Raw genomic sequence first — 19298 nt, 5'->3', positions numbered from 1 at the left:
CATGAAGGGAGAGAGATGAGAAGCATTGATTCTTTCGTTGTAGCATCTTAGTTGTTTACTGATTGCTTTCTCATATGTCCCTTGACTGGGGGGGGGGGGCTCCAGCCAAGCCAGTGACCTCTGGGCTCAAGCCAGCAACTCAGGGTTTCGAACCTGGGTCCTCAGCGTCTCAAGCCAACGCTCTATCCAGTGTGCCACCGCCTGGTCAGGCTAGAAGCTTTATTTTCATTTTTTTTACTTACACACCAAGTTTTCCAAATCAATTTATTAATTCTTATTAGCCTGACAGCTGGCATTATTAATACTTTAATACATAATTAATACTTTAAAAAAAACAAAAAAACCCCTAAAATTAGCCACGTATCTAAGACAGTTACATGTACAAAAGGTATACAAATGAAAACCACCATTTAAAAAATAATAGAGACCCATTACTTGTACTTGCCCATAACTTGTATTCAGAAATGATTGTAAAATTAAAAACTAAGATAAAAACTGTACACCAGGCATCCCCAAACTGCGGCCCACAGGCTGCATGCGGCCCCGAGGCCATTTATCCCCCACCCCCGCACTTACGGAAGGGGCACCTCTTTCACTGGTGGTCAGTGAGAGGAGCACTGTACGTGGCGGCCCTCCAATGGTCTGAGGGACAGTGAACTGGCCCCCTGTGGAAAATGTTTAGGGACCCCTGCTGTACACCATATATGATGAGTGATTTAAATCTTAGAAAACAAAGGCAGTCTTTCACTGTCACATGTGTAGTGTCTCTGGTGGGATGAAGAGAAAAAAATCTTTATACTTGGAATTCTTGTACTTTTCTTTGATTGACTATTGTGCATATTGTGTTGCTCTGAGATAGGTTTGGTGAAGATCCAGCTGACAAGCCTTCAGACTTTCCAGGATCTATCCAGTCTTTTGTACCCAGGATTTTGGCCAGCTTTGTCCCTAGCTAGAGATGAAAGGCTGATATGGCAATAACTGATGGCAAATATTTAAGGTATAAGTCAGCATCTATCAAACTTAACTCTCCCCAAAACACTGCTAAACTTTCAACTTTTCAGTTTGCAGGATGCTGGTGCAGAAAGTACTCGGTGAAAAACTGATTTACTGTTGGTGCAGCCAAGTCAAAAGCAAGGACTTTCAGAACAAGGTGCTCCCTTCTTAGAACTTGTTTCTTGGTATATAGGTTTATCTGTAATGTATACAAATTAGGGGGTATATTTCTTCAAACTTTGATACTAACAGCATAACAGCAGTGCCCACAAGCTGAAGTTTTTCCTCTCAACACAGACATGGGTGAAAGGAACCCAGTAATATAGTTCACAGCCAAGTGCAGGGTCTCATTCTATAGTTTATGTTCTTCTTCAACTAAGCAATCCATGAAGATAGCCCTTATACTGTTGGTGATATCTGGCTGCTTCTTCATGTAACCCACTTCAGGCTTACATTTAATCTCCATTTCCCTAAGGCAGTGGTCCCCAACCGCCGGGCCGGGGACCGGTACTGGTCTGTGGGTCATTTGGTACTGGTCCGCAGAGAAAGAATAAATAACTTACATTATTTCCGTTTTATTTATATTTAAGTCTGAACGATGTTTTATTTTTAAAAAATGACCAGATTCCCTTTGTTACATCTATCTAAGACTCACTCTTGATGCTTGTCTTGGTCACGTGATACGTTGCTGCTAAAATTAACACATAAACTAGCAAAATGAGTGAAAAACAAAATTCCATCGAAAGTTTTTTTGCGAAGTGGAAAAGGGCCAGTGAGGAGACAGAAGAAGAACCTACGACCTTGAAGAAAAAGAAGGCTTCATTTAACAGACAATACCAGAAGTCCTGCTTGAAGTATGGATTTATTGCAACTGGTGATTCTCGCGCACCAAGGCCACTCTGCAATAATATGTGGCGACCGGCTAAGTAATGAGGCAACGAAGCCTTCAAAACTGTTTCACCACTTGGAGACCAAACACCCTACTTTAAAAGATAAGCCTTCTGAGTATTTCGAAAGAAAAAAGCACGAACAAGAAGGACAGAAACAATTACTGGTGGCCACTACATCAATAAATGCGAGTGCACTGAGAGCATCATACTTGGTGGCTAATCGTATTGCTAAGGCTAAGAAGCCATTCAGCATTGGTGAAAAATTGATCCTTCCAGCCACTAAAGACATTTGTTATGAACTTCTAGGAGAGGCTGCGATTAAAAAGATAGCACAGGCCTGACCTGTGGTGGCGCAGTGGATAAAGCGTCGACCTGGAAATGCTGAGGTCGCTGGTTCGAAACCCTGGGCTTGCCTGGTCAAGGCACATATGGGAGTTGATGCTTCCAGCTCCTCCCCCCTTCGCTCTCTCTGTCTCTCCTCTCTCTCTCTCTGTCTCTCCCTCTCCTCTCTAAAATGAATAAAAGAGAAAAAAAAAAGAAAAAAAAAAAAAAGAAAAGATAGCACAGATGCCTCTTTCGGCTACCACCATCACATGGCACATTGAGGAAACAGCAGATGACATAGAATCACAATTGCTGGAAAGGATTAATAAATCACCATGGTATGCTCTCCAGGTTGACGAATCTATAGATACTGACAAGGCAATGCTACTTGTTTACGTGCGTTATCTTTATCAAGAGGATATGCATGAGGATATGTTATGTGCACTATCATTGCCAACCAAAACTGAAATGGTCTTTTTGTGTCTGCATATGCACAGATGGAGCTGCTGCCATGACTGGAAGGATGTCTGGTTTAACTACTCAGATTAAGGAGGTTGCACCTGAATGGGAGTCTACGCATTGTGTCATTCACAGGGAAATGCTGGCTAGCAGAAATATACCACCGGAATTTAACAGAGAACTGAATGATGTTGTTAAAGTTATTAACCACATCAAAGCACACGTCCTTCACTCCGCCTGTTTGAGCAGCTTGGTGAGGAAATGAACGCGGAGCACAGACACCTTCTCTTATACACAGAAATAAGATGGTTATCCCGAGGGAGGTCCCTGGCCCGAGTGTTTGAATTATGAGAGCTGCTGCAGAGGTTTCTCTCAGAAAAAAAATCACCGCTAGCTGCACAGTTCAGTGACGAGGAATGGGTTGCAAAACTCGCTTACTTGTGTGACATATTTAACCTCCTCAATGAACTCATTCGGTCACTTCAGGGGAAAAATGACAACTGTCTTCAAATTGGCAGATAAAGTAGCTGCATTTAAAGCCAAACTGAATTTGTGGGGACGACGCGTGAACAGGGGTATAATTGACATGTTTCAAACATTTGCAGGAATTTTGGAAGAGACTGAGCCCAAGCCTTCATTGTCCCAGCTGGTGCACGATCACCTGTATTTGCTTTTAAAAGAGTTTGAACGCTACTTCCCAACCACAAAAGACTCACGAATTGCCAAGGAATGAATCCGGGATCCATTTGTCAACAAACCAGGTGAATTCAGAGTGTCTATGCAAGAAGAGGATCAACTACTGGAGATCACAAATGACGGCGGCCTTAAAAATATGTTCAAGACTACAACTCTGCCGGTGTTCTGGATTAAAGTCATAGCAGACTACCCCGAGATCGCCACAAAAGCACTAAAATCCCTGTTGCCATTTCTGACATCCTATTTGTGTGAAGCGGGATTTTCTGCAGTGACAGCAAACAAAACAAAATTACGGTATAGACTGGACATAGGCAACACACTTCGGGTGTCATTGTCTCCCATTACCCCTAGATGGGACCGTCTCGTTACAGAGAAACAAGCTCAGGGCTCCCACTGATTTAGCGTTATGACAGTTGAGAGATCTCTCGTTCTATATAAACATTATAACAAATAACCCTTAACTTACAATATTTATAATGGTGAGTTGTATTTTTCATGCACTTTATGTTTGTTTTTGTGTTGTATCTTATTTTTAAGGCATGTTTAAACGTTACCATAGCGACTAGAAAGTGTTTGGAGGCAGAGAGGAAGTTACTCATGTTATGTGGTTGGTGTGATGTTAAGAGGACACTTCTGGCCTTGGCCGGTTGGCTCAGCGGTAAAGCGTCGGCCTGGCATGCGGGGGACCCGGGTTCGATTCCCGGCCAGGGCACACAGGAGAAGTGCCCATTTGCTTCTCCACCCCCCCTCCTTCCTCTCTGTCTCTCTCTTCCCAGGCGCTGGGGATGGCTCCTTGGCCTCTGCCCCAGGCGCTAGAGTGGCTCTGGTCGCGGCAGAGCAGCGCCCCTGGTGGGTGTGCCGGGTGGATCCTAGTCGGGTGCATGCGGGAGTCTGTCTGACTGTCTCTCCCCGTTTCCAGCTTCAGAAAAATACAAAAAAACCCAAACAAACAAAAAAAAACAAGACAGAAATCAAAAAAAAAAAAAAAAAAAAAAAAAAAGGATACTTCTAATAAAGTTCCATATGAGTACACAGTGGATTCATGTTTATTTTTATTGTCGTAGGTTCATGATTAGTAGTGATCCTGAACCTATCATATTACATATTGATGTCAGAATAACAAATTTAAATACAGCCTGAATAATGAGGACATGCTCATTCCTCCTTTAACTTAGCCCAATAAATATCGTAAGTTCAACAATTATATTTATTTATTATTATTATTATTTTTGTATCTTTCTGAAGCTGGAAACGGGGAGAGACAGACAGACTCCCGCATGCGCCTGACCGGGATCCACCCGGCACGCCCACCAGGGGGCGATGCTCTGCCCACCAGGGGGCGTCGCTCTGTTGCGACCAGAGCCACTCTAGCGCCTGGGGCAGAGGCCAAGGAGCCATCCCCAGCACCCGGGCCATCTTTGCTCCAATGGAGCCTCGGCTGTGGGAGGGGAAGAGAGAGACAGAGAGGAAGGAAAGGGGGAGGGGTGGAGAAGCAGACGGGTGCTTCTCCTGTGTGTCCCGGCCAGGAATCGAACCCAGGACCTCTGCACACCAGGCCGACGCTCCACCACTGAACCAACCAGCCAGGGCCGACAATTATATTTAAAAATACCACAGTTTTTAGGCCTGACTTGTGGTGGCGCAGTGGATAAAGCGTCAACCTGGAATGTTGAAGTTGCTGGTTAGAAACCCTGGGCTTGCCCAGTCAAGGCACATATGGGACTTGATGCTTCCTGCTCCTCCCCCTTGTTTCCCCCTTCTCTCTCTCTCTCTCTTCCCCCCTTCCCTAAAATGAATAAATAAAATCTTAAAAAAATTAAAAAAAAATACCACAGTTTTTACACCAGTTGCATAATTTTATTTTGTGCATTTATCTGTCCCACCCTAAAGGCCGCTTCGTGAAAATATTTTCTGACATTAAATCGGTCCGTGGTCCAAAAAGGTTGGGGACCACTGCCCTAAGGGATGTGTGAATGTCCTCATGGTAGTCTACGACTTCACTAATACTCACTGGCTTTATCTTTTAATACAACTGACATGTCAATAGTGTGTGGTGACTCCAAACTACCATCCACTAGCTAATTAAGAAGTAGCAGTAGTTTCCTTGGTTCAGGTAAAGTAATAGTTGAATTAAATGTCAGGACATCTTCACTTTTTTTTTTTCCTTTGTTTTTTTACAGAGACGGAGAGAGAGTCAGAGAGAGGGATAGACAGGGACAGACAGACAGGAATGGAGAGATGAAAAGCATCAATCATTAGTTTTTCGTTGCACATTGCAACACCTTAGTTGTTCATTGATTGCTTTCTCATATGTGCCTTGACCATGGGCCTTCAGCAGACCTAGTAACCCCTTGCTTGAGCCAGTGACCTTGGGTCCAAGCTGGTGAGCTTTTGCTCAAACCAGATGAGCCCGCGCTCAAGCTGGCGACCTCGGGGTCTCAAACCTGGGTTCTCGGCTCTATCCCAGTCCAACGCTCTATCCACTGTGCCACCGCCTGATCAGGCTTCACATTCTGTTTTTTAGATTCACCTGGTCTCTTCTCTGTCTCTTCTTCTGCTTCATCTACACGACCAGTGAATACAGGCTGTTTACTGTTTGCTTTCCAGAAAGAAATGACGACACGCTCATCATTTATAGGAAAATCCTTAAGAGATACAATGCGTTGCATCTTGGGACTTGGTGGCGCCGCTAGACCTTGTTGGTTCCCAGCCTTCAGTACCACCGGTCTGGCTCAAGTCCAGGGCTGCTGGGCGGGTGACGCCTTCTTGGGATTGATGTTCTGCTGTGCCTCTTGGAATGCCATCTGCTGTAATGTTAGCAGTGCGAGAGGCCACAGAGCAACCCGGCATCACTGCTCTGGAGAACACAGTGGGATAAGCCTGCAGTGCCAAGCAGCATGCACTTATTCTCACCAACTGGCCACAGCCTGGGCCAGCCCACCCGCCCACCCAGGATTGCTGAGAACCCTGAGGAAGCCGTCTTTTACACACAAGCACCCCTGGGCCTGAAGGGCAAGGGACGCCACCAAGACCAAGCGAGCAACCCACCGGAGCAATGGCTGTTCATACAGTTCAAGTATTTTAGAAGCTTTCTTTAATCAGAACCGCTGATGTGGTACATGCTAGGTATCCCTTTTCCCTTAACTACTTCAAGTTGAAAACTATATAACATGTGTAGAATAATGACTTTTAACTGCTCTACAACTTAACAAAAAAATTTATTCATCCTTGCCTCAATAGGAAGCAATGCAAGGACTATAATGTAAGAGTATACTTTATGGCTCATTTGGCAATTGGCAGTGGCTACTAGATGGCTGCTGAAAGTAATAAAGCCCTGATAAGGACTGTAAGGACAAAGTGTCATGTCTGTCATGAAAGGTCCCATTTTCCTATATAACTAGTTAAGTGAATGATTATTGATAGCTCATGCTGTCAAGTTAGGTCAATAATAAATGAGAAATCAAAGGAGAAATAAAGGGACAAACTGACCAGGCAGCACTCGGGCAGAGAAGTGTGCACCCAGCACCTGTTTTCTGAACATTTTCTTGACCTTTCTGCTCTAACTGAAGCCTGGGTTCATCTATTTTGAGTATATATCAGCAGTTCATTCCTTTTTATGGCTGAATAATTGTATGTATATACTACATTTTGTTTTATTAATGGACGTTTGGGTTATTTCTACTTCTTGGCTATTATGACCTACTAGATTTTTTTGAAGGAAATCAGAGGCATTTTAAACATTTCCATCCATTAATATTTCAATGTGTTATTTCTAAAAGATATACTCATTATACTCTTGTTTCTCTTCATATCGTATAAATCTTTTGCCTTTTAAAAGATATACTCATTATTATTATTTGTCTCTTATTATCTTTTAAATATCTGTACAACCATTTTCTCTTTAATTTACTCCCACCTCCATGCCTTCATCTCCATCGCTCCATTAGAAGCAGCTTTTACAAAGGTCACTAAGGACTGGCATTTTATTGAACCCAGTGGTCAGTTTACAGGCCTCTTTTTTTTTATTTATTTATTCATTTTAGAGAGGAGAGGGAGAGACAGAGAGAGAGAAGGGGGTAGGAGCTAGAAGCATCAACTCCCATATGTGCCTTGACCAGGCAAGCCCAGGGTTCGAACCGGCGACCTCAGCATTTCCAGGTCGACGCTTTATCCACTGCGCCACCACAGGTCAGGCTACAGGCCTCCTCTTACTCAGAACCTCTGTAGCATTTGAAACTGATCAGTTCTTCCTCTTACAGCACTGGCTGCTCCTCAATTTCCTTTGTTACCTCTTCCTCCTCTTTTCCACCTCTCAATGTTGAAATGCATTAGGAATTAGATTTTGGGCATCTTCTCTAACTTTTACTATCTAAACCAGAGGTAGTCAACCTTTTTATACCTATCGCCCACTTTTGTATCTCTGTTAGTAAAATTTTCTAACCACCCACTGGTTCCACAGTAATGGTGATTTATAAAGTAGGGAAGTAACTTTACTTTATAAAATTTATAAAGCAGAGTTACAGCAAGTTAAAGCATATAATAATAATTACTTACCAAGTACTTTATGTCAGATTTTCGCTAAGTTTGGCAGAATAAATCTTTATAAAACAACTTACTATAGTTAAATCTATCTTTTTCTTTCTTTCTTTCTTTTTTTTTTTTTTGTATTTTTCTGAAGTTGGAAATGGGGAGGCAGTCAGACAGACTCCTGCATGCGCCCGACCGGGATCCACCCAGCACGCCCACCAGGGGGCAATGCTCTGCCCATCTAGGGCATCACTCTGCTGCAACCAGAGCCATTCTAGCGCCTGAGGCAGAGGCCACAGAGCCATCCTCAGAGCCCGGGCCAACTTTGCTCCAATGGAGCCTTGGCTGCGGGAGGGGAAGAGAGAGACAGAGAGGAAGGGGGGGGGGTGGAGAAGCAAATGGGTGCTTCCCCTGTGTGCCCTGGCCAGGAATCGAACCCAGGACTCCCGCACGCCAGGCCGATGCTCTACCACTGAGCCAACTGGCCAGGGCCTAAATCTATCTTTTTATTTATCCTTTGGTTGCTCCGCTACTGCCCACCATGAAAGCTGGAACGCCTACTAGTGGGTGGTAGGGACCAGGTTGACTACCACTGATCTAAATGGTATAATCTGGTCTCAGGGCTTTAAATACCAACTATTTATTGATGATATTTGTATTTGTATTTCCAGCAAAGGACAATAAAGTCTATTTCCCAGTTGAAAATATAACATACATCTTGAATTTAATTTGATTTTCTCTAGCCAAAACCTGCTTTTCCAGTCTTCCTCATTTCATTAAATGGTACCACCATTCACAAACAATTGGTTAGACTCCTCTTTCCCTCATATTCTATATCCAATTCATTAGCAAGCCCTAGAAAGTCTTCAGAGTTCCACTGCCAATTTAATCTTGCACTATTATTTTTACTAAAATAGTCATGAACTAAATTGCTTATCTATTATTTGACTTTTTCCTTTAAGATTTATTTACCTTATATCTTATCTCATCATCAAAAGATTCCATATCATAACAAATAACCTACTAGCTAACATAACTTCTTTAATCAGTTACACAGTTCACACAGAAGCAGAACTCTCATTTGTTCCATGATAGCCAAAATAATGATCTGCTATTCAACTGAGATATAAACAAGGTATCACAATCCCAATTTTGATTCATAGAAGTAAATACATTTAGCAATCCAACAGAACAGTGTTAAGAGGAATGGAAAGAAAACAAAAAATGTTTAACTAGATTTATAAAAAAAAATATTCCACATTAAAATGACATTGTGTGGAAACAATCCAACTGAATTAGTTGTTATGGCATGAGATTTTCTTCAGAGTTAATGTAGATATATGCACACAATTGTTCCCATTCTGAATTTCAGAGGGTTGAGATGATAGAAATTTCCTGGTGAATTACTCTCTACTTTCACAGTAACAGAAGTCAAGGATATTACCTGAAGCATTTAAAGCAGGGGTTCCCAAACTACGGCCGTGGGCCACATGCGGCCCCCTGAGGCCATTTATCCGGCCCCCGCCGCATTCCAGAAGGGGCACCTCTTTCATTGGTGGTCAGTGAGACCACCGCAAAGCGCGGCGTCGCTCACGTACAGTACTACTTCTGGTGACGCGGGACGCATGCCTCATGGCTCTGGAAGCGCGTCATATCACTTGTTAGGGCTAGCAGCGACAAATACGGAACCGGACATTGACCAGCTCATTAGCCAAAAGCAGGCCCATAGTTCCCATTGAAATACTGGCCAGTTTGTTGATTTAAATTTACTTGTTCTTTATTTTAAATATTGTATTTGTTCCCGTTTTTTTTTAACTTTAAAATAAGATATGTGCAGTGTGCAAAGGGATTTGTTCATAGTTTTTTTTTTTATAGTCTGGCCCTCCAACAGTCTGAGGGACAGTGAACTGGCCCCCTGTGTAAAAAGTTTGGGAACCCCTGATTTAAAGTATGAGCAGGACGGATTAGCAAATGAAAGGCTTACTAGATACTAGAAGATGATGAAAGGAAGGTGTATAGTCTTGCCTACTCAAAAGGTTGAATTATATGCTCCTATATATGGTTCTTCAAAGAGTGATTAAACTTACATGAAATGGGTCCTATAAATCACAAAGAATTCATATAAATTCTTCTGGAGTTTGGAAACCATAGGTCTAGGCCGATCCCCTGAACTCACCAATCCTGAGCATGGTTACTAGCTTCCTGAGGTGGGAGTGGGCTGGCTAATCGAGATACTTGAATCCAAACTGCATCATACAGGTCTTTCTTCCGGGTATGCACAGTACATGGAACAATCAGTGGCATTCCAAAGAGGCTGGGGCGATTCTTCTGAGATGACAGGAAATAGAGTTCTGTCCTCATCTATAGGTACAAACAAGAGAAGAGAGAACTGAGAAGATAGGTCTCTGATTCTTCCCTTTTGTTCTTCTATGGCTGCCAATAACACACATCACTCTACCATTTTCAAATCAGTCACTACCACTCTTTATTAACATGAAGAGAACTGTTACAATGGAATCACTGGAAGGTTGAGGTACTGCCAATTTCAGAGTTACTGTCTATCAAACTTGGATTTTTCAGCATTTACTATTTTCAAACTCATTTTCTCTGATAAACATTTCACACACTGATTCATATGTAAAATATAGTAATAGTTTTGTAGCTCAAGGCTTTTAAACAATTAAAACCCTTTCTCTAGAAAGTATGCCAATAAACCAAAACTCCTTCAAAATGTAATTTTCAAAAAATAATGTTAACAACTGTTGTTATAGCAGCATTTCCCAAACTTCTGGAGACTTATGAAACCAGTCATTTAATTTTGTAACAATTTAAAAGGTAAAATTTTAAATTATACCTTTAAGTATATTAAGATGATTTTCAAAAATTCTTGCATGGAATTAGCTTGGAAATGGTTGCTTTAATAAGACAAAAATGTGGAACAATAGGTTGTTGGGAGTTCAGGATTATTCAAAAATCTGCTAAGCACTTGGACATTTAATTCGTTGTTTTTTAAAACAACAAGATGTGCTAGTTTAATTGGCAGGGTTTTAATTTCTTTTTCAGCTGTACATAAAATAATGGGACACTAAGAATCAATGACATCTTATATTCAATGAGACATTTAATCCTTTAAGCTGGTCTTTATCTAGTAGAGAAGCTAAATTAACAACTTAAAAACTCACTAAGTAACTAGTTTCTAAGTGAAAAGGCACTTTTATTTCAGATTCTCAAGCATTTTATTTTGCTGTTGTTCAATTAAGCTTACTTAAATACATGATTCTAAGATCCCATTTCATGTGTTGGTATGTTATAAAACCCATAGAAATGTGGACAGCATTCAGAACAGTTTTTTTTTTTAATCTATAAACTTGGATTAAATGTTCTCTCCTCAAACTTCTACTTTACTCCACTCCAACTCTCAGGAGCTAACTTACTTTACTAAGTTTTATTTTATTTATATTTTTATTAAAAATTTTAATTAAATTTAAACAATAATCTCTCTCCTCTACTCTTCTCCATGTATTTCTTTCCTCCCTCCATTCCTCTCTCCCTTCCTAATTCCCTCTTATCTGAAGCTGACTTGTCCTTTAGTTGTGTTAATACACTGTTTTTCTAATTCTTCCTTTACTCTGAATTTTCTCGCCTACATTGCCTTGCTGTATTCTTCCTCTTTTCTACCTTGCAGAAAAGAGTAAAGAAAAATAAGCTATTTTCAAGATAGTTCAACCAAGAGATCAAAAGTGATTAAAAGAAGGTGGCATATTGTAATAACTATTTATGATATCAGATGGGTAACAGACTTATTGGGTGATCACTTTGTAAGTAATATTAATGTCTAGTTACTATGTTGTATCCCTGAAACTAATGTAACATTGTATGCCAACTACAACTGGAAAATTTAAAAAATTATTAAGGAAAGGAAATAAACTGTTTGATCAGTGGTGGCACAATGAATAGAGCATCAACACGGGATGCTGAGATCCCAGGTTCCAAACCCTGAGGCCGCTGGCTTGAGGGCAGGTTCATCCAGCTTGAGTGCAATCTCACCAGCTTGAGTGTGGGATCATCAACATGATCCTAGGGTCACTGGCTTGAGCCCAAAGGTTGATGACTTGAGCAAGTGGTTACTGGCTTGACTAGAGCCCCCTAATCAAGGCATTTATTAGAAGCAATCAATGAACAACTAAAGTAACACAACTACAAGTTGATGCTTCTCATCTCTCTCCCTTCTTGTCTCTCTCTTGCAAAATTAAAAAAGAAAAAAAAGGAAAAGAAGAAAAGCCTGAAAGATGGCAATAAAAATGAAGAAATGTCATGACCAGGGGGTGGCACAGTGGATGGAGCATTGGATTGGGATACAGAGGATCCAGGTTTGAAACCCTGAGGTTGCAGGCCTGAGTGCTGGCTCATCCAGCTTCAACATGGGCTCATTAGTTTGAGCACAGGGTTGCTGGCTTGAGCAAGGGATCATAGAAATAATCCTATGGTCGCTGGCTTGAGTCCAAAATCAATGGCTTGAGCAAAGGGTCACTCACTCTGCTGTAGCCGCCTGGTCAAGGCACATATGAGAAAGCAATCAATGAACAACTAAGGTATGGCAACGAAGAACTGATGCTTCTCATCTCTCTCCCTTCTTCTCTGTCTGTCCCTATCTCTGTCTCTCTCTGTATGTCTCTGTCACACACACAAAAAATGAAGAAATGATAAATTCAAGTAGTAGTTTGAAAGAAGGAATTAAAGGGCGTAGCAATATATTGAACATAGTATCTAGAAGGAAATGGGCTATGCATATTTCTAGCCTTTAGCCTTTAGCCTGGAAGAATGAATGGTGCTGCCTTTCACAGAAATAACAGGAAAAAATGAGCTGACTTGGGACAGAGAGATGGTAAAATCAATTTTAGGTATTCCCAAAGCAGTTGGCTAGATCATCAAGGAAACTGGAAATAGGGGACTGGTTAAAAGTTGAAAATTTAAAGCTGACACTGTGGCTTTATGATCCAATAATTACAAAAACCTGTACATAATGCTTTAGATAAATTACCATGCACTTTGTACAACATATACACAATAATTAAAGAGAGTTGTTTTCTAAAAAATATTTTTAAAGGTACATCAGAGTTCTTAATATATGATCTGACAGTGCTCAGTAAAAAAAGCCATGTGGAAATGCATAAATCGTCCATTATTTTAGCTGATGGGAACAGTAGGAGCTATGCTTAAAGAAAATTTCAAGTCACATATGTATGTTGTCATTCTCTAGGCTGTTCACTCATACAATCCTGTCCAAAACATGGTCCATAGAACATCATCCACATGATTAGAAACTAACTTTAGTCAAGAGTTACTAATTCAAAGGGGACAAGGAAGTACATTTCAAAGAATTAGCACAAAGCAAATAGCTAGGTCATCACCAGTCAGGTTAACAAGCAAAATACAACCAGCACTCCAAAAGCCTCTCTCTTGCTTCCTCCCCTCACCAATTCTTCCTTCCTCCTAAAGGAATTTGGAAGAGGCAAGCCTCTGAAGGGAGCACAGTCCTTGATTTCAGACTTCTGGCCTCCAGAACTGTGAAAGAATAAATTTCTGTTGTTTAAGCCATCAAATTCGTGGTAATTTGTCACAACAGTTCTAGGAAATAACTTGTCTTACCCAATAACATTTCTGGTGCCCTACCCTACCTCAAGCAAACAAATATACAAAACCTTCTCCAAAGGCATTCACATTTACATGGCAGAGAATATGTACATGTGAGAGACACAAACTTATAAATAAAAAAAGTATTCAGATATATATGAGTGAGAAATGTCATTTCATACACAGGCTATGATCACTTACAATAAATAGCACACATAACACATTGAAAGTGCATAATATAGTGAAGATGTTGCAAAGGCAGAAATTTCACAAATGACACTGGCAAGACCAGCAGTAACTTGCCTAACATTAAACTAACCATTTTTCGGTGAACTGCAATGATGTAACCTGTAAAGGGATTGTCAGGAAGAGATGGCATATGACCATTCACCATTCCATTTGTGAAGCTCTTCTCAGTTCCACATGGCACAACAGTGTTTGGCATTCCATTGGGGATGAATAATGGTCGGGGTAGGTCCCCATTGGTGGTTAGGGTTGACATTCCATTTGTAGATGGGGAAGAGGAGAAATCTAGAAATTCAAAGATAAGTACAGCATCATAAGCTTGTGGTACTTCTCTCTTTGCTCTTTTCTTACTGTGAGGACCCAGATCACTGATAGCATATCTCTTTTAATAAAAAACAAGGAGAAGTTATAGTTCAATAATAATTTTAGATTAGAAGATTTTGCTTTCAGATTTTACTTCTATAACTCCCATTTAAGACTAAATGACAAAGCAAGAATAACTCTGGAAAGTATAAGTAGACCTTTTGCAGGAAACTTTTATCAGAACCATGTTGTGACATGCAAGCAGTTCAACCATTTGTTTTATTTTTTCTCTCCTCTAAAAATTCATTTCTCCATTTCTTTAAAAATGTGCTGTCCAATATAGTTGTTTCTAATCAGATACTGTTTTTCCATTTTTATTATTTCACTTAAAATTTATTCTTTATAGACGTTTTTTCTTTTCAGATATTTTTTTATTCATTTTTATTAGAGAAATAGAGAGGTGGGGGGGGGGAAGATAGAACAGGGGAGGAACAGGAAGCATCAATTCTCATATGTGCCTTGACCAGGCAAGTCCGGGGTTTCGAACTGGTGACCTCAGCATTCCAGGTCGATGCTTTATCCACTGCACCACCACAGGTCAGGCTATTTTTTAGAGAAGTTTTAAATTCACAAAATAAAGAAGGTACAGAAAATTTCCCACATACCCTTTGCCCCCACACATGCATAGGCTTCCCCATTAACAACCCCTGCCAGAGTGGTATATTTGCTACCACTGATGAAAGATGTTGCTTTTTAAATTAAAATAAAATACACTTTCTTAGTCTCATTAGCTACATTTCAAGTGCTCAACAGTCTATGTGACTAGTGGATACTGTATTGGATGGGAAAGATTACAGAAAATTTCAGGCCCTGGCCTGTTAGCTCAGAGTGTCTTCCTGAAACACCACAGTTGTGGGTTCGATTCCAGTCAGGGCACACACAGGAAGCAACCACTGAATACACAACTAACTGTAATAACAAATGAATGCTTCTCTCAATCTCTCTCTCTTTAGTTCTATCTTTGTTTCTCTAAATCAATAATATTTTTTTAAAAAAGAAAAAAGTATTATAGAAAATTTCTATCACTGCAGAATTCTATTGGTCAGTGAAGACCTAAACAGAAAAGCAATATTAAAACACCCACCAACCCATCAGTCCTATCTATTCAGTGCCAATAAAGGAGTCTCATTTTCTCCGAAGCCCTTTATAATTGAGGAATGAATCTAATTATCAGCAGTATAAAAAAAAACCCATATCAATGGCCAAAGGACTCATTAGATAACTTTATTGAATCATGAGATATTAAATTCCTTTTTAGTCATATTTACTGTCATGTTTTCTGATAGTATATTGTTCTCACACCATCTGTTCCCATGTTAGTATTAGATAAAAAGAGTAAAAAGAGAGCTGAATTCCAGTGGTACATTAACTCAAAACTATTTAGCTTTGTTATTTAGGTTCTCTGAATTTTAGGTTCCTCATTTACCAAATGAAGAATTTGAGCCAAATCATCACAAAGGTTTCCTTTAGCATCTAAAATTCTTTTGCTCTAATATCTTTAGCCCAAACAAATATGAAAAGTATAATGGGCTTTAGACCAATATTTAAAGCTAAAATCATGAAAAGAAGCCCTAGTTCTATCATACCTGTCTGTGTTGGACTAGAAGCTGAAATTGGAGATCCAGGGATTGGAACTTCAAATGCACACAGAAATCCATTCACAGAGAGTCGTACTTTTTGGTTGTCCTGCGGGAAATTCTATAGAAAAAGACAAAAGATGAGAAGAGAATATGTTTCAGATAAAAATGGAAAATGAACTCTGTGATATACTTGAAGCAATATCTTAGATACTTTCATCACTAAACAAACAAGATGAATGAGTAACATTTCTCAAATAACTAAAAGATGAAAGTTTGATAAATTAACTTCACTAACAAAATTGTTACCTTTTCGTAGAAAGCAAGCACATTGTGTATAATTGGTTTAAGTTTTGTCCTTTACTCCAGGCATCTAAAACCAAAATCTTCAGAGAGCTCATCTTTGCAATTACATATGAACAAAATGTCAATAAGCTAAGGGAGTTTGTTCAGAAACCCAAAGATGAATATAAATAATACCAATAGCAGGAGTTCAATTTAGGGTTGGCTATTTACTAAAGTGCTTGTTTCTCCAGCTGGTATGCAGGAAGATGTGATTTGTGTCACTTTGTCTTTATTCTCTAGACTCCCAGTGTGTGGAAAGGCCAGGTACACATATTCATAAATACATAAAATACATTAACCTAGGAATAATTCTAGTGACCATGGTAACACAAAGAGCTGCTAAGTGTACAGTGGCAGCAGTCACTGGGGGAGATCTATACTACAGTGACCATACCTAGGTCACTCCATACAGGTAGTCCTGGGCTTACGTAATTCCCTTCTTTAAAAATACCAGTGGATAGAGCATCAGCTCTATCTGAAGACTCAGGTTCAAAACCCCAAGGTTGCTGATTTAAGCACGGGCTCACCAGCTTGAGCGTGGTATTGCTGGCTTCAGTGTGGGATCATAGACATGACCCCATGGTTGCTGGCTTGAGCCCAAATGTCACTGGCTTGAAGCCCAAGGTTGCTGGATTGAGCAAGGGGTCACAGGCTCAGCTGGAGTCCCCCAGTTAAGGCACATATGAGAAAGCAATCAATGAACAAATAAGGCACCGTAACTATGAATTGATGCTTCTCATCTCTCTAACTTCCTGTCTGTCTCTCTCGCCCTCTCTCACTTAAGAAAAAAAAAATACCACCATCTTTATTACTCCTTTATTCTGGCAGATAACCCTTTTAAGTTTCTGGGATGGAAAACTTGACAATTTTTTTTTGTTCAGCTGTTGTTGCATTTTAATATCTCCCTTGGTCATTTAATATCATAATTAACTAAGAAAAGTACTCTTTGAAGGATGGAATCAAGGGCTTCCTAGAAAGAATAGTTAATATTACCTTTATGTTGGAACCATGTACTTCTGCAAGAAGGATTTGTTCTGATTTAAGTCCACAGAGATCACTCAGCTGTTTTTTTAAACCCGTGTACTTTTCATCCATATTCAGTCTTAGTCCGTAACGCACAGGGGTAGTACCGTCCAACTTAATAACTAGTCAAGATAAAAAGATCTTTTATCAGTAAAAATGTAGATTTCACTGAAAGCTTTAAACTTGGAAATAGCAAACATTCCAATCTAGAAGTTTTATTTTTTATGTAAATACAACAGATGGAAACATTTTTTAAAATGTTCATCTGATATAGAAGTGTGAGTGGCTTTGCAAGATTTTAAAGAGAGTTTTCTGCATGTTTTAAACTAACAGAGTAATCAATAGGGACAAAAATGACCCACGTTCTAAGTCTTTCAAATCTCAGATTATGTCTGAAATGAAGATTGCTAGATTACAACATGCTGACTACCAATTTTGTGAGAACATGTTATAAACAAATGATCATACCTACATATTCAGGCTGTTTGAATAAATTGAAATACAATGGAGTTCAATAATTTTTCAGAGTTTTGTGACCTACCTGTTATTTCTAAGTGCATATAACTATCCATTGGTAGTGGCAAAGATAAAAAATTGAATGGGTCAAATCGGACACTTATATGACCACATGTCTTGCATTTGACTTGGGACCTTAACTGTCCATGAAACAAATCTACAACAATTGATCTATTCCTTCTCAGATGGTTGTCCCAGGCCTATCAAGGAAAAAAATGAAAATAATATTTTTTTCAAAATTCAAAATAATAGTATTTCTACAAAATTCAAAGAAATCAAATAAATGAGGCTTAAATATCAAGAATATAATCCTTAACATTTATTTAAAATATAAAACTTTTTCTTTGTTCTCACCATGGTAACTGATAATAAAGTTCTTTGTCCATTAAAAGCAGGCAAAATATACCTATTGGTCACTATATACATTACTTTAGCAATTATGGAGACTCTTGATGTTCTACTTAAATATTCCTACATCCTCTCCCAGAAGTATACAATGGAAAAGGTAACATTTTTCTGTTTTCAGTAAAGATGCTTTGTTTTGGCATTACCTCACAAAAATTAAGCAGAGAAATAAATTCCTATACTTTCACAGTAAAATTCTGATCACAGAATTTAAGCTGTGCAACACACATTAATCTATTGCTTACATTAGAAACTCAAACCTGACAAACCTCTGCAGCTACTTCCCAGTCTGGTCGGCCATCACTGTCCTTCAGTTCCACATATGGCTTTTCGTGTACTCGGTTGAGATCTTCATGGAGTCCATCCAAGAGAAAAGCCAGAAGTTCTTGCGAGTCTTGTTGCTGGAACCCATTAAACCTGGGAGCATATTTTGCTATGGTCCACTAGAAATAAAAGAGAAATCAAACTCATTATTTGTCACTCCATAAAATTGGGAATGAGCCTTATCTGTGGTGGTGCAGTAGATAAAACACTGACATAGAAGGCTGAGGTTGTCGGTTCGAGACCCCAGGCCTGCCCTGTCAAGACATATATGAGAAGCAATAATCAGTTGATGCTTCCTGCTTCCCTCCACCCCGCTTTCTCTCTCTCATCAATAAATAAAATCTTAAAAAAAAAAACCCATTCGAATAGACATGCCCCATAATTCAATCAGAAGCATTATAAGAAGGTACATAGTGTGGTATTTAGTTTGTCTCTATTTCCTCAAATATACTTGGAATAATCATGAAAAATTTCTAATCTTAATCTCTAATAGGAAAAAAAAAGTATTTTTGCCAATACTGTATCCTAATTCAGCATCGTAAAAGCAAACAGTTCTTTAGGTACTTATGTGTTACTTAAGACAGGTAACAAAGAAATATTAAAATAGCATTTTCTCACATTAAAATGTTTTCCTTCTTTCTTTCTCTCTTTCTTTTCTTAAGTGAGAAAGACAGGAAGGATGAGAGATGAGAAGCATCGACTCATAGTTGCAGCACCTTAACTGTTCATTAACTGCTTCTCATATGTGTCTTGATTAGAGAGTACCAGCCAAGCCAACAACCTTGGGCTCAAGCCAGTGACTGTGGGTTTCAAGCCAGCAACCTCTGGGCTCAAGCCAGCGACTATGGGGTCATGTCCATGATCCCACACTCAAATCAGCAACCCTGGGCTCAAGTGGCAATCTTAGGGTTTCTTTTACAGGTAATCTTTCTTGTCTTGTTATATCCTAATTTTTATTATTAGAGGCAGAACAGCC

General features: G+C 39.6%; 1 protein-coding gene and 1 pseudogene across 4 annotated transcripts in view; both read right to left on the bottom strand.

The window, feature by feature from the left end:
- USP32 (ubiquitin specific peptidase 32) overlaps positions 1-19298 on the bottom strand; it is a 174487-nt gene that overhangs the window by 18127 nt on the left and 137062 nt on the right. For all 4 annotated transcript variants that reach the window (XM_066262748.1, XM_066262749.1, XM_066262750.1 and 1 more), the window contains 6 exons: positions 18268-18441; positions 17619-17793; positions 17048-17199; positions 15719-15830; positions 13843-14054; positions 10066-10250 (listed from right to left, as the gene is read on the bottom strand). In XM_066262748.1, the coding sequence (XP_066118845.1) occupies positions 10066-10250; positions 13843-14054; positions 15719-15830; positions 17048-17199; positions 17619-17793; positions 18268-18441 (1010 nt within the window). The remainder of the gene's footprint in view (positions 1-10065; positions 10251-13842; positions 14055-15718; positions 15831-17047; positions 17200-17618; positions 17794-18267; positions 18442-19298) is intronic.
- LOC136324768 (cyclin-A2 pseudogene) lies at positions 751-6190 on the bottom strand (annotated as a pseudogene).

This window comes from Saccopteryx bilineata, chromosome 2 (assembly GCF_036850765.1).
Source record: "Saccopteryx bilineata isolate mSacBil1 chromosome 2, mSacBil1_pri_phased_curated, whole genome shotgun sequence".
Taxonomy (NCBI): Eukaryota; Metazoa; Chordata; class Mammalia; order Chiroptera; family Emballonuridae; genus Saccopteryx; species Saccopteryx bilineata.
Note: the sequence above shows the minus strand (reverse complement) of the source record. Positions and strands in the feature narration are given on the sequence as shown.